We start from the raw sequence: 13,517 nt of genomic DNA, 5'->3' as shown, positions 1-13,517 counted from the left end.
CCGATTCAGAATACTCTTATCCTGAGTGGCAAAATTGTACTCCATAGTTTTTGCAACAGTTGTAAGCACTTGCTGTCTGTTCAGCCCTTTGTCCTTCAATGCCTTAACAACCCACCGAAGTTGTGCATAAAGATCAATATTTGTCCCAGCTTCGTTCCTACCACTTGCTTCAGCTTGGCCAAGGGATTAGGTCGCTATATCAGAGCGGAGCCCAGTTGTTGTCGACATGTCACCACCCAGATCTAAGATGGCTTCAGGTTGGCCCTTTTCAATTGTAGCTCGCCCCAAGATTGAGAAGCCTTTTGGATTGAAATTTTTGGGCTTTGATGTGGTCGTTGATGGAGCCAAAATCCCAAAGGATAAATCTGCCACAGTTCTTTGCAAATCTTCAATCATGCTCTCCAGCTCAGAAGTAGTGGGTTCATGGGTTTGAGATGATTGGGGTTCGAGTGCATTCATCATGCACAAATCTATGCTGACTAGAATGAACACCTTAGGCTTGGGCAGATGGGCCGGGGTGATGTATATGTTGGGGTTGTAGCCGGATGGCATTATATGGATTAAATTGAGATGTGGAAGTGACAGGTCAGTGGTGGCTTGAGGTCCTTTTGGCGGAACTATGGTCTCTTCGTCAATAAGATCCTGAATCTTATGACGGAGGTGGATGCAATGATTCGTATCATGACCGTACTGTTGATGATAGGCACAGTGTTTAGCTGGGTCATATCTTGGTGGAAGAGGGTTTGGAAGGGGTTGAGGTTCTAGGAGTTCTAGGTGCCCTTTTTCCCGCAGCATTTTCAAAGCTTGAGAAAGACTTATGTAAAGAGGATGGAAATTTCGGGCTTGGTGCCGAGTTGAAGTGGTTGGTCTTTGGCTATTGAGGGAAGTAGTGATAGTGTCTACTTCTAAGAATTTCACAGCTGTCCTACCATCAATAGTAACACTGGAGCCGCGAACAACACCCTTCTTCGAAGGCTCATTATTTTCCACAAAGATCCCTTGTCGGATGGCCTCCTTGATTTGAACCCCAATGTCATGGAGGTCCTTAAAGTTGAATATCATATTCTGCAATGTCTCGGCTTGCCAAACCATATCTTGCTGCAGTGAATCCACTGATTGCTGAAAATAGATCAACAAATCCTTTAGATTCATCGGAGACTGAGCCATGACGGGCATAGATAGTCGTGCTCTGAACAGAGGTGATCTAGTCGGTAACTGCCGGAATAGTAGAACCAGTGAGCCCTGACTAGCCTTTCTTTGCCTTGCCTCTAGCGAAGGAAACACCGGTTGCCCTTGAACTGAATCTCCGACCTGACAGAGTCTATCAACACAAGTCCAATGTACACGGGAGATATCGGAGCCTTCTGAAGCTATGGTTCCAGGACTACCTTGCAAAAGAGAAAACAGATAGCATCTCAGCCTGATTTCACCAGAATAGATATGAGCATAGCTGAGTGACTGTGCTCTCTACTGAATTCTGTCCCAAAATCAGATACCAAAATTGCAACTAATATGCACATCCATGTACAATCTGTAAAGCACATACCAATTAAAGAGAGCCAAAACACCCTTATGGTGGGGTGGGGTTTCCCTGTCCTATTTTTGTCAAGAGCTAGGGTTTCACTACGCACGCATGCAGTTTCAAACAATCTTGCATTCGGGTAACCCACCTGTCCTAGTTTGGAATGGTCTCTACGGCTTTCGATATGCAACTAGGTCAAATGGTCGAAAGGGTGCCTTGGTAAAATCGAGGTTTGTGTTCCCATCGTGGCAGAGCCCATAACCGGTCAGCCTTGTGGCACGCTTTTTCAAGCAAGCCTCCGGCAAACCGTTCAAGAATAACAGACGGCAAACACTGTGACTTAAGCGCACCAATGCAAATAAAATGCAAAGAAACACATAAGTGTAAACAAAACAACATATCATGAGTTCGAGTCAAGTTCTCTAAATCCCCAGCGGAGTTGCCAGAAAATGTAGACCGCCCGAACTTCCTCCGCGCGCCCCCTTTTTGAGAGGTGCGAATTGGGTTCTTAGCTACTACAGTTCGGACTCCTGTCACAGTTCTTAATCTAATCTCACAAAGTGCAATGTAAGACTGATAAATCACCAAAGAGTCCAATCCGGCAAATCATTTTGGAAAACTAATTTTCAATCAAATAATGCCAAAATTGGACAACTTTGCCAGATTACAGAGTCGCCACCTAAATATTTTATTTTGGAAAATTTAGGAAACCCTCACTCATGCCAAAGGCCACGTGTCCATCATCACCAAAGTTGCCTCGGCTCGGGAACTTGGGTACGAGAGGGGAAGGTCCTGAAATGAGCACCCCCACTCGATCGATCAAAGGATCGGCTTCTACTAAACATGATATGTTGTTTTTGTAAACACATGTGTTCTTATTCCGATTATTAATCTACCATTACTACATGATGTGCACAACATACAACTATAGACTAAATCGCGAGAATTGGAACAAAACATTTCATGTTTGTTTTCAAAAATGGTTGGGAAATGCTACCCTCAAGTAGGCTAAAGCGAGCATTTGCCACCCTCAAGTGGGCTTAAAACATGATGATTTGCCACAATCAAGTGGGCTTAAAACTCACATTTGATAAATTGTTCCAATTCAAGTAATCAAGCCTTCATCCACAGGCATTCATGCAGTTAAGGAAGTAAGCACATAGCCTCATGGCAAGCATGCTATCATGGCAACACTTACACACATGCAAGGATGCTAAAGCGTAAACACGTACGATGTACTCCGAGCCAAAACAGAAAACTAGTTAGAAATATGCATGACCCTAACTATGTTAAGTGCCTAATTCAATGCATGCAATAATGCAACTAAATAGGCTCGGCTATCTAAGATGGCGTATGAATGCGACAATTTGATACATGTATTCAAATAAATGTATTGAAATACGATGCAGTTTGAATGATGCGCCGAGCCCGATGCATGCAATACAAATGAATGATGCAAACATGCGAGCATAAGGTATGCCAAATCAAAACATGTCCCTAATCTAATCACCGAAAGTGGATAAATAAAAGGGAGAAAGACGAGGGGTTGGAAGACATGCACACACACACGCACGCTTATTACAACATTTTCCCTCTCGACGGAGGGTCCAAATGAAAGAGAGAAAATTAGCTACGCTAATTACACTACTTATTACAAAATGAAACTAATTAACTAACTATTCTAGCTCATTAATTACAAATCAAATTGAATGGCTAGGTAGTCTAAGCTAATTAAAATATTACAAAGTAATTTAAACTAATTAATCACAACACATGTAATTAACTACATCTAGCTAAACAAAGTGATAAATGGCCTCGCGGGCGAGGGAGATATGCATGCTCAGTTGCGTCCTCCCAGAAATCCACCGCCTCGCAGGCGAGGGAGATATGCATGCTCAGTTGCGTCCTCCCGAAAATCCACCGCCTTGCCTCAAGATGCCTCTGTTTGCACTCTTTTGGACCTCTAAAAATTTTACCAACTTCCAGATTACTTCTTTTTTATCTCAAGGACACCCTGAGGGGTCATTGGCCAGAAATGGTGGCAATCGGCCAGTACTGGTGGCTGGTCGGCTGGGACATGTGGCCGGTCGGCCGCTGCTTCCCTGCAATTCCTCTCTTGCTTTGAAGCAAGGAGCACTCTAGGCACAATAGAGGCAACAAACCAGGCTCAATCCACCTTTTGGAGCTCAAACAAAGTCCCAAGGAACCTCAACCCAAAAATGAGCAACTTTTGTTAAGGGTGTCTAGACAAACTAGAAGTGTTTTTCTACTTCTATGCACAATCTCTACTTGCATGCACAAAAGGGAAAGAGAGAGATAATTCTAGAGAGAGAGGATTTTTTTAGAGAGAGAGGCTCCCAAACTTTCTAACCTTGCAAAACAAGAGATATGGCTTCTATATATTGCAAAAACAAGAGCCTTGGTCGAAATATCTTAATTGGGATAGCTGGAGCTTGTGTGGAACAGCTGGAGGGAAAAGATCTTCAAATAATCTGAGTTTGGGTCATTAATGGCCAACCGACCACTTGTGGTGACCGACCGGCCCTTTTTGTGGCCGACAGGACACTACCAGTGGCCGACAACAAATTTTTCTCTGCAGGTCCAACTTCAAACGGGCATAACTCCTTCATATGGACTCCTTTGCAGGTCATTCTTGTGTCCAAATTAAATCCCCGGAAGTAAGCCTTCCAATGGTGGCAGCCGTGCATCCAAATTTAAACTATGCTAAAGATATCCCGCTTTTAGTGAAGCCTACTTAGTTTCGGTCCAAACGAATTGATGCCCAACTTCAACCAACCATATCTCCCCCATCCGGATTCTACTTTAGGAGATTCTTGAGTGAAAAATGAAGGTCTAGAAGTCTTCTTTCCAACGGTGGTGACCTGATAGCTAAAATCTAACTGTACAAATGGATAAGCCTAATTCAACGAGGGCTGCTCGACTCTCTCGTAATGGTTCATGCCCATCTTCTTCCCCAACTCGGTTTCTTCTCTCTTCTCCTCTTTTCTTCAACTTCAAACCCCTAAACAAGGTGTTTTGAAAGATTTTTCAAAAATTTCATCTCTCTTTCATTCATTTCCACTTTGTCCTTACTCGGTTTAATACCCAGTTAAAAACTCATTTCTCAATTTCAATTGAAATTCGATTCAGAATGATTAAATTATATTAATTTAATGTCCACTTATTTGGCCTTAATTTATTACACCTTGTTCAAGCCTAATTAAGGCACTAGTGGGCTTCCTTGTGCACCCATACACTCATATTTCACTCTTTTGTTGATACAAACATGGGAGAGAAAGGGAGGGAGGAAAACTGAGATCAAAATTGAATTAGGGAAGAATTGCTTGAAATTGTGGACATTTGAAGAAGATTTGGGAGTTTCAACTTCAACTCTAGTGAATTCAAGACTTAAGGTAGGAATCCACCCTCTTAATTGTGTAATTGAGTTAATTCATCTATGAATTCAAGTGAATTGAGCTATGAGATGTAAGAATCAAGCTTAAGAAGTAAATAGGAAGATCAATTCATGCATGCATGTACATTTCAATGCATTGAGAGCATGTTACTAGAAAATTCCCTTAAGCATGTTTGAAATTCATCTTAATTTAGGGAAATCATCAAGTTTCAAGTTGTTTTATGGAATTTGCTCATGTTTTGAGAAGCTCAAGATCAAGAGAATTTATGTATGTTATGTTCATGAAATATTCAAAAAGATTAAGTTGAAATTGTGTACAATTGGCATGCTTTTGGGCCATGATTTCTTGAAATGATCCTTTAAACATGTTGTTTTATGATTTTTTATGTGTTTTCCAAAATTTTGGCCCAAAAGGATAGGTTTTGAAGTGTTTGGTTTGAGTTTGAAGCTTGGAGATCAAATCTGGAAATTCCAGATTTTGCATCCACGCTCGAGCGTAGCAGTTCATGCTCGAGCGAGCACTCTGAGTGTGTGCACTTCCGCTCAAGCGACCTGAAGCTCGCTCGAACGTGAAATGCATGTATGCAAAAGTTCATTTGTTTTGCAGCACGCTCGAGCGACAAAAGTCACGCTCTAACGGGGGTCTGAGTCTCACGCTCGAGTGGGAATCGAGCGTCCGTCGAGCGTGAAAAACAAGTAACCAAAACTTTTTCAAAGTTTCCAGTCTGCTCTAGCAAGGGAAGTCACGCTCGAGTGAACCTTCATTTCTTGCATGTCTACTCGAGCGAGGAAATCCACGCTCGAGCTTGGACCCAATTTCCAGCAAAATTTGAAAAATGTTTTCAAGTGCATTCTAGCATTCTCATTCCATCCTAGGCACTCCTAGGCCATGTCTAAGACTCCATAATAAGGTTACAGGCTAGAAACACACTAAGCATAAATGAAATAAGTTATGTACAATCCGAGCATGTACATTCAATATATGAATCTGCCATGTTATGTGGGTCAGGCGCCTCAGGATAGATGAATTGCCTACTGTGCCGTCAAGTTGGAGCTACCAATTATCTTTGAGTAATAACTTAGTAAAGCTATGTTGAAGTAAACTATTTTCGGCTCGCGGATTAAGAACTATTCTATGAAACGTTATGTTTTATGCAATGAATGATTGTCCAAGTCTAACAAGCACCTACGACATTATGCTATGATTCAAGTAATGCCATGATTCAAGTATATGCAAGTTCTCGGTATCGAAGGTTCCTTATGGGACTGACAAGCTATCTATTCCCGGCTGGAGGTTCCTAAGTGGAACTGACAAGTTTACAAGTCCCCAGTCCGGAGGTTCCTTATGGGACTGACAAGCTATTCTTACCCGGCCGGAGGTTCTCATATAGAACTGACAAGTATGACTTAAGATATTCTGTGTGTGATCTGTCAGCACTAATGGATGTACTGTGTAAGACTAAGCATGAACTCTGAATTCTATATATGCTCAGAATGAGAATACGAATGTGAATTTCAATTTCAGCCACAGTTATGGGACATCATTCATTTACCCCTTTACTTTGTTATTATTCATTGGGCCTCCGCTCACTAGTTATTTATTATATATGTAGGTGAGCAGGCTTGTGATCAGGCTTAAGATGATGCTTGGGGTATTTTGTGTTGGTCAACCACCCCTTCGCGCCTCACGAGGAGGCTCCAGTCCAAGTCATGTTTTGTGGCGGTGTCAATATGGATGTTTAAGACTGTTTCTTTTGTTTTATGAGCAAGTTCGCCTTTTATATGTACTTGATAGTGACGTGTAAATACTATACCTGTGACGTCACTCGTATGTATATAAAGTTTAAGTTTTTCAGTTCTATGTATGTCTTCACAACTCAATGGACTTTGTATGTTTTGTATATTTGCTTCCGCAGCCCCTAACTATATGTTATTATGTCAAGAGGCCTTTGGTAATCCAAGGATTACTGGCCGGTTACGACACTAAACCAATAGGGTCGGGTTTGGGTCGTGACAAATGCGTAGAACCAGAATCTATCAACAGATAGGCATTTTGAGCACAGATAGAGATGATACCTGACACCACTAATTCAGTGTTCTTCACATCACCAGGCATAAATGCAAAAACTCTACCTTGTCTTAAGGTTTCCCTCTCGGTGTTGGTTCTCACATTTGATCTTGATGCAGGAGCAGGAATGAATGCGGTTGAACTTGCTGCAGGACGGTTGGTATTTTTAGATCCATGTGGACAATCCCTTATCATGTGGCATGTCTTGCCATACCGGAAACAAGCACCAGATACATGAAGGCCAACCCCTCTATGTCTTCTTCCACATTCAACACAAACAAATGCAGATCCACCGCTTTGACTTGAACTACTAGTGGATCCGGCATTTTGCTTCTTATTCATAGCAAATGGAAGACCTTTCTTTAAACTAAATCCAGATCTTTTGCCTCTCCATTCAGTTGTTGGAGCTTTAGTTTGTTTCAGTGCAGCTAAGTTGGCTTTAGCCATTAAGGCTCTATTAAGCACATCCATGTATTTGAGCAATTTTAATACACTAACCCTATCAAACACTTCCAAAGTCAAGCCTCCTTCAAATTTTCAGGCCTTTTTGTAGTCCAAATCCACTATGTGAGGGGCAAATCGAGCTAATTCAATGAACTTAGCTTCATACTAAGCTACAGACATATTGTTTTGCTTAAGTTCCTAAAATTCAGACACTTTTCTATCTCGGAAGCATTGAGGGAAATATTTTTCATAGAAGATTTCTTTGAATTGGCTCCAAGTCATAGACGTTTCGAATGAGCATCCACCAACACCTAGCCTCTTCTTTGAGAGTATAAGTAGCCAATAGAACTTTCTGAGTTTCAGAACAAGGGAATACTTCAAACAGTTTTTCTATTTCCAGCATCCATGTCTCGGCTTTCAACGGCTCAATGCCACCCAAAAAGGTTTGCGGCGTCATCTTTGTGAATTTCTTAGTTAAGCTAATAATATCATTGTTTTCCGGTTCTACTTGGACCAGAGGGGATAGAGGAGGTACAAGTTGTTGTCTTTGTTGCTGTCTCGATGATTTTGTTAAGGATTAAGAATTTGTTCCATTCGGCTCATGCGAGTCTCAGAGTACCCGGTTGCATCATTACTTCTTGCATTCTCCATTTGCTATAGGTGAATAGAGCACAAATAAACATAGGCAAGTAATCCTTTACAGTTTTCAATTCCAACTCATTTCATTTCAGTGTCAATGTATCTTGGTTCAGATATGTTCACATGATATCACACACTCACACATGCAGATGTAATGTCCCTAATCCTTACCAGGACATCCTATACCTCATATGGACTCGTGTGTGCGATAGAACACGTGCTTTGATACTACTCTATCATGACCCAAACCCGCCCCTATGGGTTTAGTATCGTAGCTAGGCAGTAATCCAGTGACTACCCAAGGCCTCTAAACAAATAAAACAGAATACAGGGGCTAACGAAAGTAAATGTATGCATATAACGTCCATAGAGCTGTGTAGACATACATAGGACAGAAAATTTAAAGCTTAATTTACATATTGATGTCATCCTATGTCACCATATATATATATATATATACAGACAATGAAAGACATGTTCAAACTTAACAAAAGAAATACAAAAGACCATTAACATGGTTCACAAAAACTTGACCACTTCTCAAAAGGAACCTCCTTGGGAGGCACAGTGGCTGATAAACAAACAAAACTCCAGGCAATCAACTTTCAACCTAGTCACCTACAACATAAATAACACAGTGAGCTGGAGCCTAGTGAATAATAATAGAGTAAGGGGTTTTAACGAATGATATCCATAACAGATTCAGAAATCAGAGTTCATATCAGAAACAGATTCATGTTCATATTCTTGTTCAGAAATCAATGTTCATAACAGAAATGGAATCAGAATCATATTCATAATCAGAATTCACAGTTAATCATACGTGGTACATCTATTAGCACTAACAGAAATAGTTGACCCATAAAGGGACGACCATGAAGGCATAAAGTTGACTTACGTGCATGGAGATGGTACAATTGGCTCATGAGACGTATGGTTGGCCCATAAATATGACGTATACAGAAGGATCCATAACAGTTGGCTCATGAGACGTACAGTTAGCCCATAATTGGGACATAATAGAACAGATAACAGATGTCATCTGAAGCTAATGATGCCACAAACACATTTCAGAAACATTGGACAACAATTCATTCACGCAAAGAATAATATTTCAGAAAACAGATCATCTTATATCATTTAAAAAATACTTATAAGTGAACATAGATTTACAAAGTGATTACTCACAATTGGCTCCAATAGCATACAGACAGAGCAGATAAAGCAGAAAAATAGGGCAGATAACCAGATAGCCTACGGCACGTGACCTACATAAACACAGAATGGATACACATTGAAACACACGCTCAGAATTCATTTAATTCATTTCTTTCTTGTTTGGGTGTGTTTCTAATCTTTATTCTCACTACCATGTCTTAATTAGGGCTTAAGAATGCCTAAGATGTAATGAGGATGCTTAAATATGCCTTAGAACACTTAGTCAAATTTTCAAAAACAGGGCAGTCCGCTCAAGCGCATCTTCCTTCGCTTGAGCTAAGGTTCAGAAATAAGGGTGTTTGCTCGAGCGCAACTTTGATCACTCGAGCAATCTACAAAACTCTGCAAAAGTACTGGTTGCATGATTTTTCCGCTCTATGGATGCTGGACAATCACTGAAGCGTAAGACTAAGTAAACAGGGTCCTCGTTCGAGCGCAACTTACGTCGCTCGAGCGGAGATACAAAATTCTGGAATTTCCATATTACACTCCCAGCTTCAAAACTCAATTCTAAGGCAACGAAACATTTTCTTTTGGGCCAAAACTTTAAAAAAAACACTTCTAAATTCATAAAACTTCATGATTTGAAAGTCATTTCGTAAAATCAAGCCCAAAAGCTTTGCCAATTATACCAAAACCAAACTTGAAAATTTCAAAACATAACATGCATGTAATAAATTGAATTCAAAGCCTTCAACTCATAATCAAATGAGGTGTTTAGTTCAAAAACATGTTGAATTCCCTAAACAAAACCAAGATGTGGACTTGCATGTGAAAATTCTTTTGAAATAACTTCTAAAACTTCATTATATGCACATGCATAGATGAAGTGATTTCCAATTCTACTCATTTAGCTTAGTTCTCATGTTTTAACACTTAGATCTCTCGAATTCTCTTTCTTAAGAACTTAAACACAAAGATTAGGAGTCAAATACTCACCTAAGATCTTGAATTATTAATGATTCTAAGTTGCTCTTTCCAAAACTCAAGTCTCTAGATAGATTCCAAGCCAATTCTCCTCAATCTCCTTCTTCCACAATGTTGAACTCAAGTTCTCTCATTCTCTCCCTCTTTCCACATTTTTAGCCTCAAGATTGAAGATGAAGTGTATGTAAGATGGAGTTCTAGAGTGATAATGGCCTTATATAAGTTCACTAGTGGAGTTTAATTAATTTTTGCTTAGGTTAATCAAAAATGAATATTTTATTCTAATTATTGGGTTCTGAATCAAATTTCAATTCAACCTACCATAAAATTCTAAAAATGCTAATTGGCATGTATTCTCAGTCAATTTCACATTCTGCGGCCAATAAGGCCTTCTATTCGCAAAACAGAATAGAAACGCAGACATATATTTCTACGACAGACAAATAAAAACACAAATAACGCAATTCACATGCAGTTAACTCATAATTTCCTCTTAATTACTTACTAGGCATTCTTAATCAAAGGTTAAAGAAAATCATAGGTCGGCGTTTTTACATTAGATCTTTTGAAATCTCTACCCTAGTGCTCATTAGGGATTTGCCGAGGTCCGTAGATCCATACTGAACCTCTTTCCACAGTAAACAGTACCCAATTTATCCAACTCGAGATCATGGGTATGTTTAAGTGGAGAGTAGACTCACCCAGCAAACTAGAATATTTTCACCAGTAGTTCTCTATCCCAACCGACGTTCACCTCAAGTTAGCTGGGAAGGAGGACTCTATCATGCTTGGAGAGACCTACATGCCATTCCCTGTAGTATCCATTATTGAGGGTGGGGAAGAATTGAAACTACTATTCTTGGTGGTTTCATGATTTCAAGTTGGAAGGCCGAGAGTGATGCAACACAAAGCTCTTCTCCTTACCCTCCCGATCTACGAATCCGCTACCAACACCAATGAGTTCTCTCTCAAGGAAAAAGTGAAGGAAAGTGTATCTACTGTATACTTTTTCTCTTTAGAACGTTTGTTTGGGAAGTTTCAGAGTGCAATGTAATTTATTTCGCCGCTGGAGGAAAAAGGAGAGAGGATGGAAAAGTGCACCCGAAACTCCGTCAGAACGATTATGAAGAGACACATTACTTTGTGCCACTTATTCACAATACCGATTATGAATAAACCTTAAAAAAGAGTCCAAGACACAAAAGACTACCACCTTGTCAGCTTCCACAGTTGCCCATACTTTGCTCTCGTCATTTGAGGCCTTCAACCCCAAACAGATGGACTACCCTATCATTCGCCCATCTGGGGACACCCAAACCACTCCTGCCCCTGCTCCTTGTCGGTTTGAGCTGCCATCGACAAAGAGGCAGAAGGAGTCACCGATGTAAATATCGCAGGGTTTTAGCCTTTCTTCGGTCTTCTTTTGTTCTGCCGGCGTGGGGTTCCGTGGCCCTAGTTGGTTTTCCTCTTCCTCTCCTGGACATCCTAGGCTACGGCTCACCAGTGCCCATCTTGGGATCACACTAGAAGAGAATTCTTCCACAAATTCGGCCAAAACCGAGCCCTTGATTGCTGTTCTTGGCCTGAATTCTAAGTCACACTGACCTAGAACTACAGCCCATCTAGCTACTCTGTCTGTCATATCTCCATGTTGTAACAGGGACTTTTGTGGATCCTTGGTTAGCACCACAATCTTATGGGCTTGAAAGTAGTGGTTCAACTTTTTCAAGGCCATTACTAGAGCCAATGTTAACTTCTCCAGAGGCAAGTACCGGGTTTCTACATTTTCCAGGGTCTTGCTTATATAGTATACTACCTTTTTCTCACCTCCTTCTTCTCGAATGACCATGATGCTCATGGCGTGGTCTGAAACTACCAGGTACAAGAACAATTCTTCCTTTAATACCGGGTTCGACAACACTAGTGGGGTTGTTAAGTATTTCTTTAAGTCGTCCAGAGCGACTTCTTATTCTTCTGTCCACAGAAAGTCTGTGGCCTTCTTCAATAAGCCCAAAAATTGTTTGCATTTATCTAAACTTCGACTAATGAACCTATTTAGGGCTACTGCCTTTCCAGTCAAAATTTGGACTTGTTTGGCGATTGTCGGACTCTTCCTATGAAGGATGGCCTTGATCTGATCTAGGCTCACTTCAATACCACTCCTGGTAACCAAGTACCCTCGGAACGTAACGGATCCAACTCTAAATGCACACTTCAAGTCATTGAATCAAAGCCAATATATTCTAAATATGTCAAAGACCGCTTTCAGGTCAGCCAGATGATTCTCAGGTTCCTTGGTTTTAGCAACCATATCATCTATGTATACCTCCACTATCCTCCCAATCAGATGTTCGAACATCTTGGTGTCTAGTCTTTGGTTTGTCACTCCTGCATTCTTTAAACCAAAAGGCATTACTCTGTAGCAATGAACTCCTTTAGGGGTGATAAATGTTGTATTTTCTTCGTCTGGGGCATACATTGCTATTTGGTGATAACCTTTGTATGGGTCCAGAAAACTCATCCTTCCATGCCTCGACGTGGTATCTACCAACTGATCAATCTTATTGCCCTTGGGGCAAGCCTCGTTCAAGCTTGTGAATTCCATGCAGACCCTCCACTTGCCATTCTTTTTCTTTACCACCACTGTATTGGACAACCAAGTGGGATAATTCAATTCACTGATGGCCTGTGCCTCTAGTAGCTTGTCTACTTCTTTCTCATTTTTCTGCCATGTATCAATGTCAGCCTCTTTGCTCTCTGGATGACTGGTTTAGCCGACTTGTCCATGTTAAGTCTGTCACAGGTGACCTCAGAGTTGATCCCCGACATCTCATACGGTGTCTAGGAAAACACCTCTATGTTCTCTCTTAAGAAAGCCTCCAGTTCTATTTTTTCTTCCTCGGCTAAGCCAAACTCGAGGAGGAAGAATCTATCATCATTACCTTCTTGCACCGAAACCTTTTTCAAAGGTTCTTCGCTCTTCTCAGCAGGCTCTTTACCAACATCATCCAAGACCTTGCGGTCTTCGCTTTCAATCTCCACACTTTCTGCCTCCCTTACATAGTAGGTGTACTTCATTACTGCCATGGAGCAATTTTTCGCTTGTACTTGGTCTCCTTCTACCTCTTCAATCCCCTATTCCATCAAGAATCACAACAGTTGATGCAACGTTGAGGGAACAACCCTCATTGCATGCAACCAAGGTCGTCCGAAAATTATATTGTATAGAGAGGGAGTTTTCACCACATTAAACTCCATTATTACCTTCTTGCTCCCTGCCAGCA

General features: G+C 40.9%; 1 protein-coding gene across 1 annotated transcript; it reads right to left on the bottom strand.

Annotated features, from left to right (window-relative positions):
• Positions 1–11,515: 11,515 nt before the first annotated feature.
• LOC145821795 (uncharacterized) lies at positions 11,516–12,082 on the bottom strand. Its single transcript, XM_082918366.1, has one exon. It carries the CDS (start codon positions 12,080–12,082, stop codon positions 11,516–11,518), a length of 567 nt encoding a protein of 188 aa, XP_082774492.1.
• Between the last annotated feature and the right edge of the window lie 1,435 nt (positions 12,083–13,517).

Source organism: Camellia sinensis, chromosome 3, assembly GCF_055761805.1.
Source record: "Camellia sinensis isolate YWXY chromosome 3, ASM5576180v1, whole genome shotgun sequence".
Taxonomy (NCBI): Eukaryota; Viridiplantae; Streptophyta; class Magnoliopsida; order Ericales; family Theaceae; genus Camellia; species Camellia sinensis.
Note: the sequence above shows the minus strand (reverse complement) of the source record. Positions and strands in the feature narration are given on the sequence as shown.